This window comes from Oreochromis aureus, linkage group 4 (assembly GCF_013358895.1).
Source record: "Oreochromis aureus strain Israel breed Guangdong linkage group 4, ZZ_aureus, whole genome shotgun sequence".
Lineage (NCBI taxonomy): Eukaryota > Metazoa > Chordata > Actinopteri > Cichliformes > Cichlidae > Oreochromis > Oreochromis aureus.
The window spans coordinates 28,845,833-28,871,959 of NC_052945.1; the positions used below are offsets into that span (position 1 = coordinate 28,845,833).

The 26,127-nt window shown below is 43.6% G+C and overlaps 3 protein-coding genes and 1 non-coding gene across 6 annotated transcripts in view; all 4 read right to left on the reverse strand.

Annotated features, from left to right (window-relative positions):
- Nucleotides 1–1,652: 1,652 nt before the first annotated feature.
- On the reverse strand, nucleotides 1,653–4,430 carry rpsa (ribosomal protein SA). Its single transcript, XM_031748316.2, has 8 exons — nucleotides 4,339–4,430; nucleotides 3,390–3,560; nucleotides 3,160–3,278; nucleotides 2,675–2,920; nucleotides 2,282–2,410; nucleotides 2,010–2,172; nucleotides 1,885–1,920; nucleotides 1,653–1,793 (listed from the first exon to the last, which is right to left on the reverse strand). Exons 2-8 carry the CDS (start codon nucleotides 3,520–3,522, stop codon nucleotides 1,696–1,698), a joined length of 924 nt encoding a protein of 307 aa, XP_031604176.2. The 5' UTR covers nucleotides 3,523–3,560; nucleotides 4,339–4,430; the 3' UTR covers nucleotides 1,653–1,695.
- LOC116326934 lies at nucleotides 2,987–3,125 on the reverse strand. The gene has a single exon (XR_004199962.1). It is a non-coding gene; the product is annotated as a small nucleolar RNA SNORA62/SNORA6 family (small nucleolar RNA).
- Nucleotides 4,431–6,124: 1,694 nt separating the features above from the next.
- Nucleotides 6,125–11,471, reverse strand: LOC116326888 (mitochondrial glycine transporter A-like). 2 transcript variants are annotated; one of them, XM_031748325.2, is made up of 8 exons: nucleotides 11,244–11,471; nucleotides 9,734–9,843; nucleotides 9,131–9,255; nucleotides 8,850–8,934; nucleotides 8,553–8,732; nucleotides 7,623–7,791; nucleotides 7,351–7,511; nucleotides 6,125–7,233 (listed from the first exon to the last, which is right to left on the reverse strand). In XM_031748325.2, the coding sequence occupies exons 2-8, from the start codon at nucleotides 9,746–9,748 to the stop codon at nucleotides 7,111–7,113; spliced, it is 858 nt and encodes a 285-aa protein (XP_031604185.1). In that variant the 5' UTR covers nucleotides 9,749–9,843; nucleotides 11,244–11,471; the 3' UTR covers nucleotides 6,125–7,110. The 2 variants fall into 2 exon arrangements, with proteins under 2 accessions (XP_031604185.1, XP_031604184.1); XM_031748324.2 differs by having other exon boundaries at nucleotides 9,734–9,927.
- A 758-nt stretch (nucleotides 11,472–12,229) lies between these two features.
- Nucleotides 12,230–26,127, reverse strand: part of LOC116326863 (myosin-9-like) — a 29,238-nt gene continuing 15,340 nt past the window's right edge. For both annotated transcript variants that reach the window (XM_039610967.1, XM_039610966.1), the window contains 35 exons: nucleotides 25,340–25,432; nucleotides 25,184–25,247; nucleotides 24,964–25,062; nucleotides 24,658–24,801; nucleotides 24,458–24,553; nucleotides 24,101–24,372; nucleotides 23,721–23,894; nucleotides 23,465–23,638; nucleotides 23,254–23,368; nucleotides 21,960–22,147; nucleotides 21,489–21,610; nucleotides 21,324–21,393; nucleotides 21,071–21,231; nucleotides 20,826–20,934; nucleotides 20,586–20,717; nucleotides 20,028–20,234; nucleotides 19,797–19,934; nucleotides 19,559–19,682; nucleotides 19,275–19,446; nucleotides 18,947–19,159; nucleotides 18,701–18,845; nucleotides 18,415–18,621; nucleotides 18,149–18,253; nucleotides 17,522–17,674; nucleotides 17,124–17,372; nucleotides 16,814–17,026; nucleotides 16,506–16,718; nucleotides 15,962–16,123; nucleotides 15,749–15,877; nucleotides 15,566–15,654; nucleotides 15,344–15,467; nucleotides 15,019–15,227; nucleotides 14,718–14,826; nucleotides 14,308–14,480; nucleotides 12,230–13,855 (listed from right to left, as the gene is read on the reverse strand). In XM_039610967.1, the coding sequence (XP_039466901.1) occupies nucleotides 13,738–13,855; nucleotides 14,308–14,480; nucleotides 14,718–14,826; nucleotides 15,019–15,227; nucleotides 15,344–15,467; nucleotides 15,566–15,654; nucleotides 15,749–15,877; nucleotides 15,962–16,123; nucleotides 16,506–16,718; nucleotides 16,814–17,026; nucleotides 17,124–17,372; nucleotides 17,522–17,674; nucleotides 18,149–18,253; nucleotides 18,415–18,621; nucleotides 18,701–18,845; nucleotides 18,947–19,159; nucleotides 19,275–19,446; nucleotides 19,559–19,682; nucleotides 19,797–19,934; nucleotides 20,028–20,234; nucleotides 20,586–20,717; nucleotides 20,826–20,934; nucleotides 21,071–21,231; nucleotides 21,324–21,393; nucleotides 21,489–21,610; nucleotides 21,960–22,147; nucleotides 23,254–23,368; nucleotides 23,465–23,638; nucleotides 23,721–23,894; nucleotides 24,101–24,372; nucleotides 24,458–24,553; nucleotides 24,658–24,801; nucleotides 24,964–25,062; nucleotides 25,184–25,247; nucleotides 25,340–25,432 (5,265 nt within the window). In that variant the 3' untranslated portion in view covers nucleotides 12,230–13,737. The remainder of the gene's footprint in view (nucleotides 13,856–14,307; nucleotides 14,481–14,717; nucleotides 14,827–15,018; nucleotides 15,228–15,343; nucleotides 15,468–15,565; nucleotides 15,655–15,748; nucleotides 15,878–15,961; nucleotides 16,124–16,505; nucleotides 16,719–16,813; nucleotides 17,027–17,123; nucleotides 17,373–17,521; nucleotides 17,675–18,148; nucleotides 18,254–18,414; nucleotides 18,622–18,700; nucleotides 18,846–18,946; nucleotides 19,160–19,274; nucleotides 19,447–19,558; nucleotides 19,683–19,796; nucleotides 19,935–20,027; nucleotides 20,235–20,585; nucleotides 20,718–20,825; nucleotides 20,935–21,070; nucleotides 21,232–21,323; nucleotides 21,394–21,488; nucleotides 21,611–21,959; nucleotides 22,148–23,253; nucleotides 23,369–23,464; nucleotides 23,639–23,720; nucleotides 23,895–24,100; nucleotides 24,373–24,457; nucleotides 24,554–24,657; nucleotides 24,802–24,963; nucleotides 25,063–25,183; nucleotides 25,248–25,339; nucleotides 25,433–26,127) is intronic.

Genomic DNA, 26,127 nt, shown 5'->3' on the forward strand with positions numbered 1-26,127 from the left:
AGACACTGTCACGTCTGTCACAGTATGCTCAGTGTGTCCTGCTTTCATCTGTGAAGAGCACAGGGCACCAGTGGCAAAGTTCCCAATCTTGGTGTTCTCTGGCAAATGCCAAACGTCCTGCACGGTGTTGGGCTGTAAGTACAACCCCCACATGTGGACATCGGGCCCTCATGCCACCCTTATTGAGTCTGTTTCTGACCGTTTGAGCAGACACATGCACATTTGCGGCCTGCTGGAGGTCATTTTGCAGGGCTCTGGCAGTTCTCCTCCTGTTGTTCCTTGCAGCAGGAGGTAGCAGTCCTGCTGCTGGGTTGTTGCTCTCCTATGGCCTCCTGTAGCTTGACTTCACAGAAGTGTGATTGACTTGGAGTTACATTGTGTCTTTAAGTTTTCCTTTTCTTTTTTTTTTCCAGCAGTGTATAATCAAAAGTATGTTACATGCTTAAATTTACACAGAAAAGTCAGAAATCCTCACTGCCATAAACAAAATTATATAATTTTCAAAAAATATAAACCTATTTTTTCATGATTGATTTGGTTCATAACAATTACTCTTATGCCATTTACAGAGGGTAACAATCAGCTGTCTGTGCTGAAATCTGAAATGCCCCTGGTGGTCTTTCAATGTGTCCTCTGGCACCAATCAAAGGGATCCATTGCTATGATAGCAAGAAATAAAGCCGTTTAGAGGGAACGCTAAGGGCCATTTTTTCAAAGGAGGGAGGGCTATCATTATGCAATATATTCTGTTTTAATTGTAGCTGCAGGTCTGAACATCCTTCAGTTCAGTTGGAGTCAGAGAAGCAGAGTTAATGCCTGAACTATAGAACACGTAGAACATAACACCCACTGAACAGTATCAAGTTCTTTTTAATCAAAATTAAACTTATGAGAAAGTAGACCCCTTAAACACAAATCAGGGTGATGACTACTAATAATGGCTGAAAGCATCTTTGGGAAAAACTAACATTTCCATATATAGTTGGCTACGTCAGCAAACTGCTGTTCCCATTTCCCCAGCAAAATATAAAGAAAGTGGTGTGACTTTTAATGATGCCACAAAAACAGACTCCCCATTGGATTTTTCTGGGTGCATTTCATCCTACTACAATTTACAGTCAGGGACAAATAACTGCAGGGCCTTTTTACTTGATCCTCTAAGGTTAGGTTCCAGCTGGCTAGTGAAGGACTATGACCCATTGCTAGAGGTGGCACTGCAGAAAACCTGGGTGTAGTCTCAAACAGGAAATGTTTACATCACACATGAAGGTGCTGTAAAATTGGTACAACCCATTCCACATTTGCAAACCACTCCAAAGTTTAAGTTTCTAACATGCAATAGATTTGGTATGATTAATGCCAATGCATAATCTGATTAGCGATTTTTGGAAATTAAGCCTAGTCTTTAATTTTAAATCACAGCCAATATAAAAAGCAGTGAGGTGCAGTTAGACAAAGAACCCAAATAATTTCCCGTGTACCTGTATTGCGATGTTATGATTCAATGAAGTCACATTTCCCACAGCTGTATTAATTTTGTGGAAATCCCATCAAAACACTGACATTAGAGTCTTAATTGCTTATTCAGAGCCATTTTTGATTACTTAATTGGGCTTTTCATTGTAAATATCTGATGAAACAACAAATCAAAGTCAAAGTGTAAAAAACACTTTATTGTTGCCACGAGCATCAATTTTAAGACCAGTCAGAAGCAGTGCCACCCCACTCAGAAGCCTGAGCAGTGGGTGCTGTGGACCAATCCTCTGTGGCAGGCTGAGTACTCCAGTCCTCACCTAGAGTGGAAGAGGAAAAAAGTGTTAAGTTCAGGGACTACTACAGCACACATAATACACAAAGGTAATGAAGATCCATATAAAAACTCACCAGTATAGACCTCACCAGGCTTGACAGCGGCAGGTGCTGTAATAAAAATCCCAATTAAGTTTAAACCACTGGAAAAATCTTACACTGCATTTACAAGTTGAACACAAAGCAGCAAATCATCTCACCTGCAGGGAACTGCTGAATGGGCACAGATGGCACTGCAACGCCCTCAGACCAGTCAGCCACCTCAGGCTGGGCAAACTCGGGTGCAGGGGTGGTCCATTCGCCCTGGAACTCCTCCTTTCCAACACCAGCCTTCTCAGCAGCAGCCTGCTCCTCCTTCTCAATCTACAAGAACATAATAAGCATTAGTGAGTGTATCAGCAGGATGTATGCCTCATCCACTTGGTCCTAGCCACTTCAGCACTTTTAGATAAGTCGAGTGTGCCAGTCATACCTCTTCAGGGTCCCTGTAGAAGTACAAATCTGGCATGACCTCCCATGGGTGCTCCCTGGAGATGGTTCCCCTCATCCTGAGGACCTCCCGAGCCAACATCCACCACATCAGACCCACAGAGTGGTGACCCTGAAACAGACAAATGGGGTCAAATCCAAACCTGTCAGGGCTGAACTGTGATTCATTACATTCTAAAAGGCATAAAGCTGTAGAAAAGAGTTTGTGGCAAGACCTCAACTCCCATTCCCTGGTGTGGTACAGAGAAAAGAAGTTGGCGATCAGGCACTTTTATTTAGCACACATTCTACACCACGCACTGCACAGACAAAACAGCAGGGCTCTAGCTGTGTGCAAAGACTCATTCTTCATTGTTTTCAACAAACTGAATTTTACCTTGTTGTTACATGGGATGGCAATATCCACATATCTCAGCGGGGAGTCAGTGTTGCACAGGGCAATGGTGGGGATGTTGACGTATGAAGCCTCAGTCAGTGGCTGATGGTCAGCACGAGGGTCTGTCACAATCAGGAGGCGGGGCTCCCTGAAAGCAGCCTGGATCTGATTGGTGAATGTACCAGGGGTGAAACGACCGTGGAAGGTAGTCGCACCAGTGGCAGAGGCAAACTTCAGCACTGCTCTCTGAAACAGACAGTACAAGTTTTACTTGAGATCGCAACAAAAATATTAACTTACATTTAAACAAAGTAGTGTGGCTCAGGTTACTATCAAACCCCATTCATGGGACAGTTGTCCTTATGGTGTTAGCGAATCCCGGCCTGATTACTCTTGCACACTTCCGACACCTGAACACCAACGCAAGTGCCAGGTTTTAACAGTGTGCACATCACAACAATGAGTGAGTTTTATCAGAACTTTACCTGGCCAGTGTTTCTGGAAGAGATGACACACACGTCAGCTGGGTTCTCAATGGCAACAATGGCCCTGGCTGCCAGCAACAGCTTCTCCCAGGTCTTCTTCAGGTTAATGATGTACACACCTAGTAAGTAAAACACGTCAAGTTTTGTCATTTGCATGTAAAACCGCAGCAGGAGACAAAGTATTCAAAAAGCTTCATCGTCAGAGCACAAATGACTGCTACACCACTCACCGTCGCTTTTTCTCTTGTAAACGTACTGCTCCATCTGGAAGTCCAAGTTGGTGCCTCCCAGGTGGGTTCCTGCTGCCAGGAACTTCAGCACATCCTCCTCCTTCATCTGAAGGACATCCAGACCTCCGGACATCGTGACCGCTTTCCCTGCGTTACGAGTTAGTGGGAGAGCTGGGGGGGGGGGGAATAAATAAAATGTAGACTTAGAAAAACTACAAGCTGCAAAAGAGACAAAACAGTACACCCATGACCAGCCAAGAAGCATCCAAAAAATTAAATTTACATCAGTGCATTTCTAATCAGACACAAAACAGCAGAAACCCATTACTGAGCACAAGAACAGAGTAGCTCTTTTTAGCAAAGAAAAGAAAATGCTCCCTTGGTGTGTGCTCTTGCAGCAGGCAACAACGGAGACATGTTCATCCCACAAATGTGCATGTGTCAAGTAAATTTAGCCTCCTCCTAATTAAATCAACCATTTAGGGACCACAAACGATATGCAGATCTCGTTAGAAAGGTCGGGAAAAACATAACTACAAGCGGTGAAGGCGCAGAGGCTCGTGTATGACTAAGAGGAAGCTAAGCAGCGAAGCGGGGATTAAGTTGAGGTATCTCAGATGCAGAAGGCCGCTTGGAGTGTAAAAAAGTCATGGTAACTCAAGTGTATGGTTACCATCGTGTTCAGATATAAATTACAATCATATGAAATCTCGTCACTACCGCTGTTCATTGGTTGGAGGCAAGGCGCACGAGAAACAGAGGAAGAGCGCGTGTCAGCGGCTAGCATGTTAGCTACAAAGGTTAGCATCATGAATTCGTTGAAAATTAGGGCACGGTAGTTTGCACCTGTCTACCCTACAGTATATTTTCTTTGTCCTCTGTGATAACTTTACGAATTATGACTATTTCTTTCGATATAAAATAACTAAATAGGCCGGTTTAAACTCACCACGAAACAACGCCGTATGGAAATCTGACCACACGGTGAAAAAGAGGGCGCTGGGAGGAAATGACGTTGTTTTTATACCAAATGTCCAAGCGTGTGATTGGCTGGTTAAACCGAAGGCGGGGAGAAGGTGAAAAATGAGAAACTTCCGGATTTTCGCCACTAGGTGGAGTTTTAATTCCACGTGCCTCAAAGGTAGGAGCAGAGGTAACCAGAGGTGGGCTCACGGGTCGGATGGGTATCCCATATTAAGACAATGGAGATGGAAAGACCATATTAAGACAATGCTGAGACGCTGACTTCTCGGTGAAAGACTGACCTGTGTTCCTAACATATTTGCCAGAGATAAAGTGTTCCAGGCAAAGGGATCATAATATGTACACAATTGTGAAATTGTTTTAGTGAAACGTGTCTTATGTGTAGAGAGTTCTGCAGTTGTTCCCTCTTTGAAATGGTCCTATATTTGAAATTAAGTTACAATAGATTACCGAGGCAATATTGTAGCAGTAGACTTAACAGGCACCGAGACAGCTGATTAGTTTTCCGTGGGACTGATGGGCTCACTCAAAAATGGGGTTTGGGTGCATGTCAAGGGCATTAGAGGTGATGGACATGGGCCAAATGCCTGAGATGTTTTGGAGCTGTTTTCTGGGAATGTGACCTAAATGACTGGGTAAAAAAGGTGGGATGTCAACACATTCAGCCTGTTCATATGGTCACAATAAAACCCTCACAATCAATTACATCTGGATTTCCTTTTTTAAATAACTTCATAACCAAAGCAATACAACACACATGCAATAAAAAATTTTCACAACCCCTACCTCAACAAAAGGCTGAAGGAAAAAGGCACAAAACAAAAACAGACTCTGAAAACCGTGCCGTGTAAGTTGAGAGCACCAAAAAATTCCCAACTTTAGCAAACAGTACATCTGGATTCATAATTGTGACACAAACACAAACACTATAAGTCGCCGACTCTCAGCTTGTATGTGACTGAAGTATACAGCTTGTTAGAATGATTTTTAATATGATGAAGCATTTGAAACATGATCGATCACTCCCAAATATAAGGGGAAAAGTCATAAATCAGGTCTGTTAAGTGTGTTCTGTATATCATTTATAGATGCTGATCTACAAACCCAACAGTTTTCTAAATTCATTAATTCAGTTGTCTATTTCAGCCTAAATAGCCTTCTTACTTTAGACTGACGGTGCTACACTCTTTGTACCGTCCTATTTAATGTCGTGCCACCCCTCCCTGTGCACTGGTACAGCGCTTATCTCTAACAGTACTATGATAAGTCTTTGGCCCTCATGTTCCTGCAGTGTGTGACAATATTCTGAGCAGCAGCTTTGTAATCGTTTAAAAACACTCCTATTTCTTTATAGTTTTACACCTGAACTCTCACAGCTAATTATTCTTTTATACACCTCAGTTAATGAAAGAGTAGTGTCATGCATGTCAGGGGCGTGTTCTTGTGTTAATAGTTCTATTTTTGTCAAGCTGGCAATTTTGATCTGAACACTAAATTAAGAAAAATATGTACACTCACCAGTCCTTACATCAGGCACTGCTTGTTAACACAAACATATCTAATCAGCCAATCAAATGGCAGCAACAGAGTACAATTTGTCTGGGCTCACCAAAATGAGTAATAGAAGAGTCTGATTTGTCTGTTTCTTCTGCGCAGTCCGATGGTAGGGTCAGTACTAAACTCGAGCTTAAATTTCAGGCAGTGACGCAGTGACTTTTGGTCATTTTCTCCTGATAAAATTGACACTGAGATGAATTTTTCCAATAACTTTATTTTCTTTGACATGTTTAAAAAGTGAAAACGTCTGCATGAAAAACCACACTTTTAGCAAATATCAAAAAATGGCAAAAGCATTTTAAGGCAAATGAACTTTTGGCAAATGCACATGGCAAGCGAGCACGCACTTAAATAAAGTATCAGAATATAAATAACACTGTTATTCATGGAGACTCACAATCGTGTCTTTAAGAAGCTCTCTATATTTTGAACATATGCTGAGGTTAAAGTGCATAAGTCTGGGCTTAATCTGGCTCACTGCCTGTAGTAGTCATGGGCTGAGTCATTGCACACAGCATGCAAACATCTGAAGCATTGGAAATCCCACTCAGACCAGGGTTTTCCCTGCCATTCAAGGAGTTTTAGTGGAGAGACTAAAACTATTAAGTATTCAGACATTGTTTCTGGATACAGTCCAAATCTTATTTGTAGCCTTACAACAGCCAAGCTAGTGTGTAGTGAACATTTCCCAGTTAATCAGCACTCAAAAGCATTTGATCTGCCCAGTTTAACCTGCAGATTGTGAAGACTCCTAAATGTGTGGAAGTGAATTTAAGACAAGAAGGAAGAAACCATTTGTCACAAAAAGCCCCCCAGGAGCACACGCAGAACTCAGAATGGATTTCTCAAACACGGTCCAAATAGTTGGAGCAAAATCACCAGTTTGTGTAATTAGTAGTGCAGTAGAAAAATATCAGAGCATTTTTGTATCATCTTAAAAGTCTTTTTAAAGTTATATTGCACATGCTGATCTTCAGACACACCCAGTAAGACACTAAATGTACAGGAGACCTCCCACATGTCTCTTAGACTCCTCTGAGTGAAATCGGTCACTGCGAACTTCTGACATGCTAACAAGCAACTCCACTGCAGTAGTTCCAGTTCCTTCCTGTGCGCACAATCACTGCAACTCCATCTACATCTCTTCTTCCTTTTGCAACCTTTTCAACATCAATCACTTTCAGGACTTCAGCCCGATGCGCGCCATCATCTGTTCATACACGGTCCACGCCATGGCCGCCATCATGGTCCTCCTCAGAGACCGAGGAACGGCCCCTCTGAAGAAGCCCTGGAGTCCATATTCCTTAGAGAGTGAGAGCAAAGTGAGGCATGCAGCTGATTAAAACCAGCTTATTCAACACGATATATGGAACGCAATTTAAAAACACGGCAGAGCAGGAAGGAAGATTGAGACAGCTACCATATAGATGTATCTGATGGCCTCTGCTGTCTTGAGTTGTGGATTCACTTGGACATGTGTTTTGACCACATCAGCAGGCTGAGTGATGAGGGAGGCCAACACACCAGCCAGAACCCCGCAGCTGAAGTTAGCCACAGGAGCCACAGGAGACGTGCTGATCTCTAAAAGGAAGATAAGCCAGCATGTGTATTTAAATGAACACCAAGAAGAATTCCAAACGCGAATATTTCTCGTTCTTAAGCTAGTAAACGTCTCTCTGAGTCCATACTTACCTTTGGGCAGTGAGGCTTTGGTCTGGCTGTAGAACATGACGTAGATCCCGGAGAAAGGAACGTCTCTGAGGAGAGTGGCCATGAGGCCGGAGAACAGAGCCGCAGGACCTTCAGTTTGGCACACGCTGCGCAGAGCCCCTATCACACTCCCGTAACTGTACCTGCCACACTGAAACACAAAGACGTCCTGTTCAGTTCATGCATAAAACAGCACAATATGAATGCACCGTTAAAGTGAAAGCACGCTGCACAGGTCAAACAATAATATCAATGAAGTAAACATTGATCTACATATATTTTTTCTTCACATGCAGGCTGCACAGATGCATTTTTGTTTTGAAGAACTTCTTTCACTTCAGAAGAATTAACACAGTATTATAGAAATATATTCTATTTATTTTAGGCTTTTCAAAAAATCTTATATTCATGAATTACTTCATGTAAGTACACGCAGAAGCTCTGGGGTTTGGCTCATGTGAAAAGAGGGTATGTGACACACCTTTTTCACCGCCTACTTCAGTCAGAGTCATTATCAGAGTTACACGTGACTGAGGTCTATAAAGAACAGGCTATAAAACACATACAACACCAAAAAGGCAACACTGGTGCTGTAAATAAAGCAACTGAGAAATAGCAGAAAATCTGCACTGCTGTGTCTATAGTTCTATAGTTAGTACGCGCTGACTCAGCAGGGAATCCATAAATCACTTTAAGCATGGGAAAAGAATCAGTGAATACACGGAGCCACAAGACAATTTTAAACTTAAACTGAATATAACCTGCTCCAGACAGAGTATATGTTCAGCACCAAGTTTCCATGGTGACCTAGAGAGCCACCAGGTGACACTGAAATCGCCGACTTGAAGTTCGACATACCTCACTAACCAATTAACCTCGCTTCGTAGTACACCCCCTCTGGACACTGCTTACTTCAAAACGTGTCTTGACGACAGTAACCGGCAGCATCACTACCCCCGCCACCGTCCGGGCTCCGCCCCCCAGCAGCACGGCCTCCGCGGCCCCTGGGCGTCTGTCCTGTAAGAAGTGCTGCTTCAGAGAGTAGTAGGTGCTGAAGTAGATCCCAACTCCTGGGATGGTCCGGACGAAGGACTAAAGGAGCAGATGGAGGAGAGAGACTGTCAGATGCATTGTGGCTCACACAGCAGCAGGAGGAATTTGTGACTAAATCTGTACACGAGGTAGACTTGAATATACAGAAGCTCTAACCGGTGAAACTCCTTTCCAGAGTCCCAGCAGCCTCTCTGTCCGCACCACGCTGAGGAGCACCGACACCATCCCCACTCTGCCCGAACTGAAGAAACAATACAGGCATCAGATAAGATGACCGAAAGCCAAAAACAGTCAACGCTGCTGCTATGTGTGTGGCCTATAAAGGTCAATCACTGTCATGCTTTTTGAGTCCACCCAGCCAATAAATAAATAAAGTCAGCTTTTGGATCATGTGAGATAGGAAAGCATGCAACACTGACAACTGCATGCAGACTCACCCAGGCTGCACGCCAGTCTGCAGAGTCTGCAGACGGGTCTTGACCAGGTCGAGAGGCTGGAACAGCAGCGTGGAGCAGGTTCCACTGAGGGAGCCACACATGAAGGCTTTGATGGCCGGGTGCACCTGAGGGTTGGGGTAGATTTTTGAGGGGAGGGGGGCAAATTTCATTTGCATTTCTAGTTAAAGTCCTGTCATGACTATACCTACAGAGCATATTTCTGTCTCTTTAATGCACACTTACAGCAACAAACTAAGATGTAACCGCCACTGTAACACTGTGACTCTATTAAACCATGTTTATATTGTTGTAAATAGATAATTTAATATCACTTCAATATTCTAACCGTCTTTTCCCCCTACAACGTCCAACCTCACAGTACCATTCACATGTGATGCAACAACAGAGTTTGCTCTCTCAGCTTAATGACTCAGCAGCTCTTCTTCACCTTAACCACCGTCGGACTCTCAGAGCGTCGATTAGTTAATCAGTATTTCAAAAAGTTATCAGTCAGAACGCCCTGACCTCAAGTTACCTACTAAGGATGTATGGACTGATAAGGATGGAACTCCTGATGTAACAAAACAGAGATCTAATACTCACCACTAAAAGTTCCATGTTTCTTCTCGAGGGTCACTTCTCAAGACGTTTTTGCAATACACCAAACCTTCTGTGCTTCCCCCTCTCGTTGCTGTCCACTGAAATGTCTCCCTCTGATTAGAGGGAGAAAGAGGAGTTACTCACACTGGCCTTCCAGGAGCAGGGATGGAGAGATGGTGAGAGCGCAGCTCTGCTGTCTGAATGAGGGGACAGCGCGCACACAGAAGAGATAAAGCTTGCCTGACCAACACCGTGTTTCCTATTTGCCCCCACCCGATACACAAGGCCACTCATTAACTGACCAAAGATCAGCGTGCTACAAATTAGGATAGACCCGGTGCATGACACACTGCTGCGTGTCCTTCACGAGACTGTGAAGAGCGTGAGCGAGTACGTCAAAAGTAAAGACTGTTCGCACTTGTTCTGAACACAGTGTCCAAAAACAGTTTCACGGTGTACATGACAGACACAGCTCTTATGTACAGCCCTGTGAGCTGGCATTCTGCACTTTTCTGCACAAGCAAAGAAAAGACTGGCTGTCCTTAGAATTAAAACCCTTACATCACTGTTTTCATTTTTTCAACATAAGATGATGAGATGATGAAATACAGCACACGGTGATAAAGAGAATGAAGCACCATCAGGTAGGAGGGAGAAGCGTGCATAAAATTAATAGGAAACAAACAAACTGTAGACTGTGCCGTGATCTCATTCTCAGGAATATTTCTGCACACACAATTAATTTAAATCTCCAATTTCTATGATGTGTTCCACATGTGTGTTAAGATTTCATTTACTGTCCATCCAGGCAGGCTGCTTTGATGATCGGAAAATAATAAGCACTTATTTAAGATGAAAGCAGGCTCCAAATGTGCAATGTCCGATTTAAGACAAGAGCCAGAGACATATAAAATAAGAGTTAATCTGTGTAAAGACAGAGATAACACTGTTTGATATGGTAAATAAATTTTTTTTAAAAGAAGTAAAGAGGACCAAGGAGGGATCCCTGTGGAACATCTGTACTACTGGGCTTTCAGACTAAAATCTAAGGTCTGCAATGAAGATAATAAATAACCTAATAAGTAATGTAATTTCATCTACATGGAACTAGCACAGCCTTTCCAGTCGAATTTACTGATTTTGAATCATTTAAGTCCCGTTCTCGTGCAAAGTTGTGGATTTTATGCATAATAAAAGTGCCAAAAACAAGATGCTGTAACACAACAACCTAATTACACCAACAGCCCCGTTAAGGTTTTTTTTTAATCCTGCCAAAGACCAAATGTGCTGATTTTTGTGTTCAAAATACGTTTAGTCTTCCTACTATGACTTTTATATTGAATAAAGGGCCTACTTCAGGTGTCTCCTTCGACTTTCCGCAGGACTGACAGATTAGCAGCCAACACGTTTTCAAAAACATTTTAAAAAGAACATAAAGAGCGCATTGATGAAAATCGTGTATTGTGTGCAATGTTGTGTATTGAGGCTCTGCTGAGCTCTCCCTCTAACGCACCTTTAACTATCCTCCACCAATTGTTTTTCTCTCCCCGCCGAAGTCACGCTTGAGCGCAAATTCTTCTTACTGACTACTCTAATCAGAGCGAAGACAAACCTCACCACCACTCCCCACTGAAGTGCTGCAATGTACCACCAAACCCGACAACCGCCTCTCTATCTTTCTGTGATAAGCTAAAACCGGCCGGTTCCCGTTCTGAGACGCAGCGTGTCGAAACTACGCGGAAGCACCGCCCACCTGCGATACAGCCTTCTGATTGGTTAAACAGCTTCTGGCTGTGACGTGCGCAAGAAAAGGGCGCCTCTCCGGGAAGCAAGGGTGAGTAAAAAGAAAAAAGAAAAAAATATTAATTAAATTATTTTTAAAATGTATTTTAAATTTAATTATTAATTAAATAAAAAAAATATTACCATGTGTTTATTTAAACTGAAAGAAACATGTTTTGAGTTTTAAAATAAGCTTTTTATTGGAATGAAATAATACCAAATGAATAAATAAATTAAAAAAAAATGAGAACCAAGTCAATTGTAGGATAGATAGTATAATTAAAAAGTGAAATACACAAAAGTACAACTAGCAGTCATTTAGCCAAGAGCAGTACTTTTGTATCATTTTCACAGTCAACTGTTTAGGACTGATTTACACATACAGGAGGGGGGGCGGTCTCTCCTTTTAAGTTACCGTCTATTAATGTCTAAACTAGGAATAAAATAAAGTCTTTCACCCACGTTTACTCTTACTCAGTTAAACCGGTTCTGACCTGCTTTTGCTCCTCCTCACGACCAAGATGGAAAACCCTGGCTGCCCTCTGCTGGTGGGGACAACACTTTATAAATAACAAATGTGATCCACCACTGAGATGTCTGGTTCTGACCTTCAAACTTAACCCTGTTCTTTCAGTGTGAACTCTGATGTAAACAAAGGAGTAAGCCTTAGAAAACAAAAAAAACAAAAACAAAAAAACCCCTCAGACAGACAACATGTGGCAGTTTAGAAAGCATCTTTAATTGTAATAATTTCACAACATGATTTCCATTCCAGAGGTGCAGACAGAAAAACATGACAATAATCAAGATTCAGTTGTTTTTTTTTTTCCCCCCCTCTTTTGGATTTCCTTTAAGTGCGAAAGATGTGATTGTTTAAATTGTGAGCTGTAAGTCTTAAGTAACGACACATTCCTCTCACTTTCCAGCAGTGTGAGCCAAAAGCTACCTCGGGCACAGCTTGTTGGGGTTTCTCCATCATCTAGACACAGACTGCTCGTTTATCTGATACATCTACTCAGAACCTGGCGTATATGACATCTTAAAGGCCAGTCAGACTTTAGCATACAAGTGATAAATTACAATCCGTATCACATGAATGTGCCTTTGGTTTGTGATAAAAATCAGCAACTTCTGTCAACAAGCTGTACCCTGAGAATACAGTGTGTGCTGTGAGTAAAGAGACTACCCCACCACCCCATTTAAACTTTACCCTGAACATTAGCAAATAAACAAAACACTGATGGGGATAAACAGAAAAATCAATGACCCTGCCCAGAAGATTTCTGCTGCATTTAAGGCCTTTAGTGTGTGTTGGCTGTGTGCGCACACATACTAAATTGGGATGTGCACCGTGTATTCAAAACTTTCAAGCTTTTCGTGTCAATGAAACACACAAATGCAGTGGTTTATGATAATATCTAGACTAAAATGCCCCTCCCCAACCCAACCCAAATGCAGTGCTAAAAAAAACAAATATCAGGAAATTTCAGCACAGTTGCAATCAAATACCTTCAATAGATTCACAAGTTGCCAATTTGTTGCTTGAAATCTGCCTTCAAATTTAATGTTTCCACATGAAATGTGTGTAACAAAATGATCAAGCCCAAAAAGCATAGTCACGAGTGCTAACTGCAGCTAAATTGCTAGAATACATTTCAGCATATAAACCTTCTTTATAGGCCAAGGCGAGAGCATAACAAACATGAAGCACTTCCTTTCTTAACCGTTATAAAAATGTCTGCATACAAAAAACCCCAAACTATTCTATAGAGTGAGATATTACTTTGGTCCCCCTTCCAGTAATCTGTCTTCATTTATCTATACTTCTTTTTCTTCAGTTAGAAAAATAGATCCTAAAGGGATTATTACACGTGGAATGTTTCCTTATAAAAATATTTTCATTTTTCCAAGAGAATGAAAAATTAAGCAACAGAGAAATTTGGCCCCCCCCAAAAAACAAAAGTGTGTGTTTGTCAGTATGGTGATTGTCCCAGTTTAATGGCGTCTGGTGTGTGTGTGTGTGTGTGTGTGTGTATGTTGAGAATGCATAGATCATCACTGCGAGAGAGAAAGAGCGAGATCAGATGTTAGTCTGCATCCCTGTGGCTAATCTGGACAACAATTGTATGTTTGCGTCTCCGTTTTGGGAGTTACAGTAATGTGTGCTCATGTGTGTTTTTGGGTCTATTTATGGTGTCATTTTTAAACGAGTCGAGAGGCGCCGTTCATTCAGGCTTGGGCTCGGGGGTCTCGCTCTTCACCTCGCTTTCCTCCTCACTATCACCGCCGCCGCCACTGCTGCGAGGAATGGTGCGGCGTGTGGTGAAGGGGAGGTCACCACGCCTGAAAGAGAGAAAGGAATTTATAAATGAAAAAAAAAGAATACATAAGTAATGTGTTTTTCAAACTAAAGTGTGATGTCTACAAAGGAATATTAGGAAAACATTAGGAACAAATATATATATTGTTGCTTATTTTGCAAATGGTCTGTAATTGAGGTCCAAGCCAAAACACTATGATGCAAAGCAAGTTGAAATGTGGAGATTATAGTTGTTTAACTGCCACAGCTGCTAAAACGCCTTGTGTAGAGTTAGCAGATCAGTTTGTTTTACCATCTCATCGTGTCTTGTGATATATCCTCATCTTTATTGCACGAGGGTATAACCGTCAATATCCTCCTGTCTATTGTGTCCAAACCAAATGGCTGGCACAAGCCTGCTTCCTCCACTTGCAGCTAGCTCAAGATGAGTGTATAATAATGAAAGCCTCTGCTGTGTTACAGGTGCTTTTCTCACCTGAGCTTGCTCTTGAGGCTGTTGACTTCACGGTTCATGGCATCAGCAGACTCTGTGGCGTCCTCCAGCTCCCTCTGAAGTTTTCTTCGGCTGGCGTTGGCTCTCTGAGCCTCCTCCTCAGCCTCCTCCAGCTGACGCTTGAGCTGCTTCATACGAGAGTTCAGCTTGTCGACCTGAAGGAGAAGAGAAAATACAAGTAAATACATAAATAAAACAAAACTTTTGTTTGAGCCCAGATAAAGTTAGAAGTCCAAAAACGTCTCCCTTTGATGAAGGATACATAACATTAAAATATTTGACTTATGTTCCATAATGCATAGATATTCATAGTCATCATATAAATACTCAGAAAGGCCACAACAGGGAGACAGATGACCCTCTGAGTTTACTGTAAAGATGGAAACTCTCACCTGGTCCTTGTACTGCTCCGTGTTGCGCCTCTCGTCGTCCACCTGCAGGATTACTTCCTTTAGTTTCTTCTCGCTGCGTCTCACAAGTTTGGTGGCAGTCTGCCTCTCCCTGAGCCACAAACATAACAGTCAGACAAAAGACACACTGTTTTTCTTCCTAATATAGTCATCACAGGCCCCACTAATCTGTGGGTTTAACCTATTTACAAGAGATAGCCAATCAGAAGAAAGTTGGCTTAAATGGCAGGAAGTCTGAAATAACAATTTTGTGTCCATGTGGTCCCGCTTCAGTGGCTTTTACCTGGTCTCTATATCCAGCTGTTCCTCCAGCTGAGCAATCTTTGCCTCGAGGGCAGCCATGTTGGCCTTGTACTTGGACTTGACTGTTCCCTCGAGCTCCTGCAGCTTCAGTTTCAGCTCCTTGTTCTGACGGTCGAGCTGGGCACGAGCCCCCTCGACACGCTGAGAGGTGCTGCGCTCTGCAGTCAGCTCCACGTTCATCTGGTCAGTCTGAATGTAAAAATGAATCAATCAGCCATTTCCATTCCACATATGAAATGTTGAAGCATCTTTAGTCATCTGAAGTTCAAATCAGATTCTAAAAATGTTTGCATGTGCATACAAACCTGCAGCATTGCCTTCTTCAGCCTGTCGTTGACCAACTCAGTGTTGCACTGCTCCTCCTCCAGCTCTTCCTCCAGCTGAGCAATACGAGCCTCCAGTCGCCTCCTCTCCTCTGCAACCTGAGCGCTAAGAAGAGGAAGGAGGGAGAGCAGAGATTAAAACGGCACAAGTAGAGATACTGAACACTTCTGGTCTGCTCATTTTACTGATGACTGAAGTCTTACTTCTTGGCGGCCTGGTTATTGATCTCATCCTGCAGCTCGTCTCTCTCCTGCTGGGCTTGCCTCTTTACTCGCTCTGCAGCCGCCAGCTCCTGCATAACAATAAATAAGAAAATGCAGTGAGTTAAAGTAGACCACAGAGCAGGGGCACAGAACACAGAGGTGAATGAATGAGTGTATGCTGACCTCCTGCATCTGGAGCATGTCGGCCTCCATGCCCTTTAGCTTCTTCTCAGTCTCCTTGCTCTGGGTGAGGATCTCATCTCTGGACAAGCGAGTGTCCTCCAGCTCCCGGATGACATCTTTCATCTGGGCCTGAACACAAAAACACGAGAAGAGTCAGAAAACCAAACCCCATGCTTCCCATTCAAAAATCAGATATAAAAAGGTAACACTCACCTGAAGTTTCTTCAACTGTTTCAGGGCCTCGTCGCGGTTCTTGTTCGCCATGTCGATGGCTGCCTCAAGCTCCTTCAGGTCCAGCTCCAGCTTCTTGCGTCCAGCCACGGCAGCAGAACGCTGCTTCCTTTCATCCTCCAGCTCCATCTCCATCTCCCTCACCTGAAAGGCACGTCTATTTGATCAAAGCCACATCCACTCCACTGATCACCTTTAAGCACAGCTTCAACTCATTTCTGACTTTATGCTACCGGGTGCTCATTCTGGTTCTTCCTGAAGTTTAACCAGCTTGCATCGAGACCTAATCAGGACATTTTCAAGGTTGTAGGTACTTTTTCCTCCTGGAGCAACTAAAACATGCATTTTGTTATGAATTAGCAACAGCAGCCACCTACTGTAATTTTTACTCCCTTCTATTTCACAAACTGCCAGATTGTTGGTCATAAACGCACTCGCTTTAGTCATGAGAATCAGAACACCTCTGCTTTTAACAATGCCGTATCTATATGTAGCAGCTAAATGTTGGACGGGTGAATATTTGTACCTGTTTAACCAGTGCCCTCTTCTTCTCCTCTCCCATCTCATCGCGTCCTGCCAGGTCTCTCTCATACTGGGCTTTCATGGCCTGCATGTTGACCTCCAGGCGCAGCTTGGCGTCCTCTGTGGCCTGCAGCTCATCCTCCAGCTCCTCCAGCTGAGTCTTCATCTCCTCCAGCTGCTGCTCCATTGCACGTTTGGCCTTCTCCAACTCGTGGACCTGCATATAAGAACATTTATGATGAAAACCGAAGGATAGACAGCACTGGAGCGGAACATACCTCTACAGAGAAAAAGAAACGTTTCTTGACTTACGTTCTTGCCAACATCATCCTTGGAGGATACGAGGTCCTCCATTTCAGCCCGCAGCAGCTTGTTGTTGCGGTCCAGCTCTTCTTTCAACTCTGTCAGAGCTTCCAGCTCCCGGGTTAAAGCCAGTGTCCGGGTCTCCTTTTCTCTGGCTTCAGCTTCAGCTCTGTCACGCTCCTCTGCATAGCGAGCAGAGATATTCTTCTCCTCTGCCAGCATCTACAGAAAAATTAGCATGCAGCAGTGTTTTTATTTTTGTTTTTCCTCCCACAACACCATTTTAATGGCTCTCTTATCTTGTGTACACTTGGCCTACCTGGTCAAACTTCTTCTGCTTCTTCTCGAGGTTGGACACGATCTGCCGGAGGTGGTCCTGGTCTACCTGCAGGTCATCCAACTCTTGCTGGAGACGCGTCTTTGTTTTATCCAACTTCTCGTAAGCGGCGCATTTCTCCTCCAGGCGCTGGTTCACTGCCTCCAGGTCCCGCTGAAACTTCTTCTTTCCCTCCTCAGCACTTTCCAGAGAGCCAGCATCCTGCTCCGCCTTCTTCTTCAAATCAGCAAGCTGAGGGGGGTAGGGATAAAGTCATGTCAGCTGTGTAATGGATTTGCGATTCAAACGATTGGTCTACTGTGAGTTTCCACAGAAAACTAAATGCACGTATTCTTTGCAGCATGTTTGTGTCTTGCAACGTGAAGAAGTCGATGTTTTACCTGAGCCTGCACCGTTTGGAGCTGCCTCTCTACGTTCCTCTTGGCTTCTTCCTCCTCCTCCAGCTGTTCTTTCAGGTTGTTCTGGTCATCCTCGAGCTGGCGCAGCCGTGTGTTGAGCGATAATTTCTGGCGCGTCTCTTCCTGCAGTAATTCCTGTTGAAATGATGGACAAGCAGAGTTATAGCAATGTTGTCACAGAGTCAGACGTTTATAACAGCCAATACTTTCATTTTTAAATATTTCTGCTAAAGGTTGCATTAAAAAGCTCTTCATACACTCTTCTTTTGTTAAGACTTTTAAACAACATGGTTTAATGTGAAGCCACTGCCTTCAGTTAAGTCTCTCTACTACAGTTCAACTTAAAAACTTCAAAGACAAATACTTCATCCTTATAGTCTGGGGCTTTTTATCCATTTAAAATAAAGACTTGTATTCATTGTACTTTCCCTACATGTCTTAAGAGTGTACATATTAAGCAGAAACTAACAAACTTTAACTTTACAGAAGATGTCTTCAGGTTTAGTCTACGCCAGTTTGCTCAAGAGTGATTATTATAAAAGAAACTAACAACAAAAGTTTTAAACATTTTAATTGTTATGCATGCTGAACGTCTGTGTGGCAGCGTACCTGAACGTCCTGCAGCTGGGATTCTACAGCAGAGCAGTCTTTGGCTGCCTTAATGGACTTGCCCTCCACCTCACTCAGCACGCTGTTAACATTCTCCAGTTCAGCCTGTGGACAAAAAACAAAAACATGAACCACTCACAAGGACACACCATCACTCAACACTGAATAGTTAATCCCTGGCCTTCTATAAAAATGGATGGGGATCATTCTGACAGCTCTCAGAAGGAATCACTATATCTGTTCTTAGCGCCTTCTAAGATTTTTACCTGCACTTTTGAGAATTTCTCAGCCAGCTCCAGCCTCTGGCGCTCGCTCTCTGAGTGTTTGAGCTGCAGCTCCTGGACCTGGGCTTCGGCCTTCTTCCTGCGATGTTCTGACTCTCCTTTACCCTGCATCAGAGTCTGCAGCTCGATGGACAGCTCATTCCTCTCAGACTCCAGGGCCTGTTTGGCCTTCTCCACAGATGCTTTGTTCTGTAGACAGACAGTCAAACTGTAAAGGAAACTGACAAATGAGAAAAATTAAATCTGAATACCAGCTCTGACAAATTACCCTCTTAGCCTGCTCCAGCTGCTCATTGAGCTCGTCAAAGGCCTGACTGTGTTTCTGTCTCAGGTCAGCAAGCTGCTGTTCGTGAACTTTGCCTTCGTCTTCAAGAGTCTTTTTAAGCTGGGCCACCTCGGTCTCACGTTTGCTCCTACGGAGGAAGAGGAGAGATTAGTCGACTTGTCTAAACACCACCCAACCAGATGTGTTGAGGTTTATCTGTTATACTTGCTCCTATACTAATGTCTCTACCTGAGCTCTTGCTGAGCGGCAGTTGAGTCCAGAGTATCCTCTAGCTCAGTCTTGAGGGCCTCCAGCTCTTCTCCCAGATCCCTGCGGTGTTTCTCTGCCTTGGCACGGGCCTGCTTCTCCAGCTCCAAGTCCTCTTGGAGCTCGGAGAGCTGAGCTTCCAACTCACGGATCTTTTTCTGGGCCAGGTTCTTCTGTGCAGCCTCTTCCTCAATCCTTAAAGGGAGAAAGAAGTCAGGAAAAAAAATAATTAGTGAAGAATTCCTAAATACACTCTTCAAATTAATATTTTTTAATCTCCACGTCAAACATCTGAAGTGTTTACACAGACCTGGCCAGAGCTGCTTGGAGCTCTTCTTCCTTCTTAGCCAACTGGGCACGGAGCTCAGCAATCTGGGCCTGCAGCTCAGAAATCTGATCACTTGTCTCAGTAAAGTCACTCTCCATCTTGCGTCGGTTCTTCTCCAGCTCCTGACGCTGCTTCTCCTCCCTGCGCAGACGGTCTGGCAAAAAAGAAATTAAACATTTAATTACAGGGATGGGGAAAAAAAAAAAGATGCCGTGTTACACACAAGTTGCACGATGCTCTCTGCTACTTTTGGGTTTTCTTCTCACCCTCCAAGTCTGTGATCATAGCCTCATGTTTGGTCTTGAGTTTCTGCAAGCTCTTGGATTTCTCCTCCTCCTCTGCCAGGTTGGTGGTGAACTCAGAGATCCTCTCCTCCAGAAGCTTCTTCTCCTGTGCGCACAATAGTGAACAATATGAAACTATTAGTTTAGTATATTATCTTCAGAACAAATTCCCACTGTGCTTGAATTGCACAGCCATCGTTTCCAATTCATTCATCCTGACCTTCATTAGTTTGTTGTTGTGATCATCTAACACCATAACATCCTCTTCTATCTTCTTCATCTTTGCTTCCATGGTGACCTTCTCTAGCTGGAGCTTCTGTCTGGCTGCTTCCTCCTCATCCAGCTGCTGCTCCAAGTCCTGTGTGCAGATAAATGACAAGTTGGAGGTTTAACATGGCAATACGCCCTCCATATTAAGATTTAAATTGCCATGTTTTGTTTTCCTGCTTACAGAAATATTTTGCTGCATCTTTTTCTTCTCCGTTGACAGCTGAGAGGCACGCTCCTCCTCCTCCTCCACTCGGGCCTCCAGGTCGTGGAGGATCTCTTCCAGCTCCTGCTTCTTGGCAGCGAGACGGGCTCTCATTTCCTCAGCTTCGGCACAGAGTTCTGTTTCTGCCTGAAGCTGCTCCTGCAGGGCCATCTTCTCAGCATTCAGCTACAAGCAACGGGAAATAGGTGTTTCAGAGACAAGTTCAGAAAAAAAATGTCACCTAAAAAATTCAGAGCGACGTTATCCCTCATCACTGAATTCACCGCCTATATTTAAATCCTCTAATAGACCAAAACTCTCCGTCTCTTTCTGTGGGTTCATCTGATCCAGTTTATTGCTGTCCACCTAAATAAGTTGAGTTTCAAGTCGACTAGCTGAGCAATTATTTTCTGGCATGATTTTCCCCACATGAGATTCTTTGACGACATGTGTAAATTATAGCTAAAGAAATAAACCAGGGTCATTGATAGAAGCCCTGCAACAGTGCCAGAAAGGGGACGAATGTTCAAGGTTTACCTGCTGGTGTTTGTCCTCCATTTCCCGGAGCTGCTGCTCAGCATGAAAATGCTTCTCTTTCACCTTATTCAGCTCTTCATCCTTGGCCTGCATCTCCTCTTCCTGCCTGCTGACTTGGAGCAGAGGCTTCACCTGAGGACAAACAAATGGTAGAAATGTGAAGAGTAAGAAAAGCCAAAACAAAGGAGGAAAATAACAAAAAGAGTGCTATGAAGTTGCAGAGAGGACACCGAGGCTCACCTTGGTGAAGAGCCTCCACCACTGCCAGTTCCTGAGTTTAAGATAAGCAGCGCAGTTCCTCTGGATCACCCTCATTGCAGTCAGCTGCTGCTGCCTCTTGGCAAAAGCCCTACAAGCAAACAGCAGAGTCACAACTCATATTCTCTAGAAGTGTAAAGTAACACACTTAAAGAGAAGAACTACACTTTATATGTGAGTAAAGCTTCTACAGGGTCAGTTACCCATAATGACAAAAGGTTTCTTACTTGCGGGCCACATAGCCTCTGCACCAGGCCTGGAAACTGATTATGATGTCCGTGATCTTCATGTCCCTTTCCTCCTCCAGGTGAGCCAGGACTCCTGCTCTGAAGAAAACTTTGCTCTGGCCAATGCGGTAGAGGTTGGGATCCAGCTCCAGACTTTTGATCTGAGAGGAAAGGGAAAGCACTAATGATCAGTCACTCCGGCAGAGGAAGTGGGCATTATAAGGGTGTGATTAGAAGTTTAAAGCCTACTTACCATGAGCACACAGGCCTGCTTTCCATCCATGAAGCCCTTGGGAATAGCATTGGGGGTGAGGATTTCATACCTGAGGGAAAAGCAGGTGAAGAGCATATTGGTTTGTTTTTAAATAAATTAAAATTTGAAACAAAAAACCCCCAGTGGGAACATTTATAGTCTTACCTCTGTCTGAACTCCTGGAAGACGATGCGGTTGGGGAAGCCCTGTCTGCAGATACGGATCCCCTCAAGCACACCATTGCACCTCAGCTGATCCAGAACCAGGTGGGGGTCCAGTTTACCAGCCTGAGAAGAGGAACATTTGCTGATCAAGAGTATGCTCTATTCTGCATATTAACATCTCTCCCTTTCCCAAGAGGAAACACATTTGAGCCCCTGCTGGTGTTTCAGCTGCAAATGAAGATGTGAGAACTGGGCCGAGTAGATCAGTGACAGGTTTACTAAAAAATGATGTCAGGTTGACCTGGTCAGAGTGCAACAACTCCTGGGTTCCTGACTAAAAATAAAATGTGCTCAGTGGTGTATTCTAGCGCAGATGTAATTAACAAACTCCACAATCGAATATCCCTTCCTGCTAAGCATTTTCAAAGTTTCAGTTGCAACACCCAATCAGATGCCCACGTTTCTGTAGTACCTTCTTCTCGTGGTTAGGGATGATGCAGCGAACAAAGTTGGGGTTTGTGTTCCTCAGTGTGGCCATCAGTTTGGACAGCTGCTCCTTGTACAGCTGGCCCACCGTGCGGAACATCCCTTTACGAGTCTTGAAAGCGCCGTGCATCTCAGACATGCCAGTCACCTTATCTAGACCCACAATGCTGTCCACTGAACGAGGGGGAAACAGAAAGGAGAAGACATGATGTACAAAGTCGGAATGATTTGAATATTTAACCAGGCAAACTCAAATCAAATGCACATCAAAAAGGAGAATGAATATGAGCATTGTCTCTCCACTTCCTCTTGGTAAACACACCAGGAGAGAGCAGAGGTAGTTCACAAAACCAGCACCAGTGAAACGCCACACAATCACACACAAAAGTGCATATGGAGAGGGGAACAAATCAGGAAGGAGGCTGACAGAGGGAGTCGCACAAGGCCAGTGAAGTGTGGAAAGAACACGCCAAAAATTTAAAGAACAAAACATGTATGAAGTGCAGTGAGTGGAGAGAGTTCATTACTGAAACTGACAGCTTGTTGCTTTTTAAAATGTGTGTGATGACTGATTTAAATATGTATGTGCCTGAAAAGGTGACAAACATTGGCGGTTGCAGTGGGCATGTATTTTTGTGGTGACATTAAAAAACACCAAACCCATGCAGGATATACCCATTGCTGCAGTACCCATGACCAACACCAGGAGTCCCCAAACAACACTATCACACAGAGGGAGAAAAGGAGAGTTCAATGACAGAGCAACAAGTGGCAAGACCACCAGAAGATTTTGCTACTGCACACACAGCTGATTTTAGAGCAACACAAAATACACTTTTGGTTGATAAAGCTGGGAGAACAAGGGGATGAAAACACAGTGGATGATGGATTAATGGTGGAAAACAGTTTTGAGAGAGAGAGCAGGACCAAAAGAAGGAAGAAATACTAAAGAAATGAAAGAAACCTTTTTTCACCTGGATCTGAGTGCAGAATAGGAAAACGCTGATAAAAATAGGCTCTCTGACAATTATGTACCTCTGAGATGCAGTAAAAGACAAAAATAAGAGAAAGTGGGGCCACACAGGGGAAGGAATGGAAGGAAAACCACCAACAGGATTTGAGGAAAAAATAAATTTAAAAAAGGTAAAAAACAAAGGTCCACACACCAGACAGTAAGAGAGAAAAAAAGCACTATGAAGCAACATGATTATATTCCCATATCTTAGAGGGGCAGCGATTCCTGGGTTAAAGGCAAAAACAAGGCATCTGCCTCAACTCACCATCCTTCCAGAGCTCAGACACAAACTTGTCTGTGGACTGGTTGAGCAGTGTAGCCACATTGTCATTCAAGGGATCCATGTTCTTCAGCAGCCATTCGTCTGCCTTGTAGTCCACCTGTAGAGTGACATCAGACAGGAAGCGTCAAGTTTGTTTTGTTTGTTTTTTTAAATGATAGAAGAAACACAGCATAATGAACTATGTGATGTTTACCTTGCCAGCATAATGGATAATGCAGAAATCTGCTTCATCCTTCAGTTTCTTGGGCTTGAAGAATTTGGGATGTGTTCCCTGCTCCTGGAGCACCTTCTCCACAAAGCTCTTGTCTGTGGCCTTAGGGAACCAGCACTCCTCATCCAGCAAAGCCAGGATACCCGGGGGGCTGGCCTGGGACAGACGAGAGCACATGAGTCAAACCAACAAAGACGCTCCAAGGACCAACATAGTTACAGCAGATCAGAAAACTCACTGGCTTCTCAATGAGTTCGATGCAGGGCTGCAGGTCGAGGCCGAAGTCAATGAAACTCCACTCGATGCCCTCCCTCTGGTACTCCTCTTGCTCCAGGATGAACATGGTGTGGTTGAAGAGCTGCTGCAGCTTCTCGTTGGTGTAGTTGATGCACAGCTGCTCAAATGAGTTCAGCTGGAGACATGGAGGGAAAGAAAATGCTTAAGAAATCTGGTGGGGCTGCATGTTGTTAAAACAGACGGCCATGAACGTGAGTGCTCAGCTATCACATAGCTGATATACAATTAATATACATTAATTATACAATTATCTGTTTATTACAGCGAGTGCGGTGCTTGATGGAGAGGTAATTATATTTAAAAATTGCCTTGTGCGTTTACCTCGAAGATCTCAAAGCCAGCAATATCCAAGATGCCAATGAAAGAGGCTCCCTGTCTCTTGGTCTTGTCAAGTGCTTTGTTGATCCTCATGACGAGCCAGCGGAACATCCTCTCATACGTGGCCTTGGCGAGGGCTTCCACAGCAAACTCTGCTTGTTCCTGAGTCTGAGCCTTCTGGACATAGTCTCGACCCACCTTGATTCTGGGTGACAGGATGGCCCTGGTGAAGTCTGTGACATTCATGCCCATGAGGTGGGATACCTTCTGGGCAGCTGTTGAGAAAACGAGGGAAAGAGAATGAGTAGTGCAGGATGGAAGAGTGACATTTTAAGATTAAGGTGCAGAGTGCTCGCTTACCTGTGTTATCAGGCATAGAGGCTTGGTCTGTGTGGCGCTCCTTCTTAAAGCTCATGTTTCCAAGCTGCAGAACAGATGCCACCACCTTCAACAGTCCTGCACACGGAAAACAGCAAAATTAATTAACATGACAAGAGTTACATTAAGCTGGGAATACATAGAGAGAGACACATGCAGAGAAACAGAAGCTGTTGTCTTACCAATTTGCTCATCCTCTGGAATACCCATGATCCTGAAGGCGTCCATGGTCTCTGTGAACAGATCCTTGTCCTGCTGGCCCGGAATTGTGACGTTCCCATTGGAAAGAAAACGGTAGTTGTTGTAATTTTCCAGGAGGAGATCACCTGAAATCAAACAGCAAAGGAAAAGTTAAAAAAACAAAAACAAACAAACTTTGTAGCAAAAGCCTTGATAAAGTATAAAAAAAAAACCCCCATCAAGTCACCAAATGCTTGAGGAAACTCCACGATCTTTAAACAGAGATTTTTGTTTAATGTGCTGCTTACTGCGCAATTTGTCTCCAGCCCCTGTGAGCAAGTAGTAGAAGATGTGAAAGGTCCTCTCTTCTTTGGCCTGGCGAATGGCACGGGATTTCTCCAACAAGTCTAGAGGTCGGTGTGTCAAGGACAACTTTTGATACTACCACAGCAAAGCTCTTGAACTGGTTTAAGACTTATTTAGTAATAATAACCTAAAAAGGCAACAACCGGACAGCATTAAGGATACAAGTTTCAATATTGGCACCAACGATGTAACCATTGACGTCGAAATTGATTCTGATGAATTTTCCCTGGAGGTGTGGAGGGAAAAAAATGTTTAAGTGAAAGTGAAACTGGCATTTAGAAGAAATCCTAAACAAAGGATGTAGCAGTTAATTCTTACGAATCTGGAGGAATTGTCATTTTTGACAGTCTTGGCATTTCCAAAGGCTTCTAGAATGGGGTTAGCCTGCAGCAGCTGCTTCTCCAGCTCCCCCTAGTGGAAAGGAACAGAATGGCAATGCAAAACATAAGATGCCGGTACATCCATACAGGTAATTTCTCAGCCATGGATTCATATCTAAGACCACCATAAATCATTAAAATTAACCTCTTAAGCCCCAACGCCTAACCAATCTCCTGCCTTTTGCCCCTGTATCTGAGGGCGTTGGGGCTTAAGAGGTTAATCTGTGTATTGTGAGAGCATCACATGCTAATCTGACATTTACTAGAACGTTACTTATGATTACAAAAAAAGCAGAGGCGGGCGTTTTGCATATACCCATAACATACTTACATCTGAGGCGGCAACATGGAGAACAAGACATTTAAAAAAAGCGATAAGATTGATACCACATACATACGTACACATACACCAGCAGCACACATCACACCCAAGCATTTTATCCCAACACGCAACGTCATGTTAGCGTTTAAACTGACAAAGACCCCAAAACCCTGAGACTGTCAATAACCCGTCACCTGTTATTCAAAGCAGAGGAGTCCAGTGAACCGCAAGCACAAAACAAGTTGTAGTTTCTATTTCAGTACTTTAATAACTCTTTCCTTCAAAGAAAACCCAAAACCCACACATACACCATGCTTAATGCTGAATTTAACCTTTGAATTTTGAGTCAATCTTAACCAGTTCTCATATTATATCACTATCAATTAGCTTTTTATGAAAGCAAA

Excerpts from the sequence above, each read along its gene's own strand:
- rpsa (XM_031748316.2), bottom strand. The coding sequence starts at position 3,522 with ATGTCCGGAGGTCTGGATGTCCTTCAGATGAAGGAGGAGGATGTGCTG. Across the intron at positions 2,411-2,674 it reads CCATCCCATGTAACAACAAG|GGTCACCACTCTGTGGGTCT; the intron begins GTAAAATTCAGT and ends TGTCTGTTTCAG. Across the intron at positions 1,921-2,009 it reads CATTCAGCAGTTCCCTGCAG|CACCTGCCGCTGTCAAGCCT; the intron begins GTGAGATGATTT and ends TTTTTATTACAG.
- LOC116326888 (XM_031748325.2), bottom strand. Across the intron at positions 8,935-9,130 it reads CAGACTGGCGTGCAGCCTGG|TTCGGGCAGAGTGGGGATGG; the intron begins GTGAGTCTGCAT and ends TTGTTTCTTCAG. Across the intron at positions 7,512-7,622 it reads CAAAGCCTCACTGCCCAAAG|AGATCAGCACGTCTCCTGTG; the intron begins GTAAGTATGGAC and ends TCTTCCTTTTAG.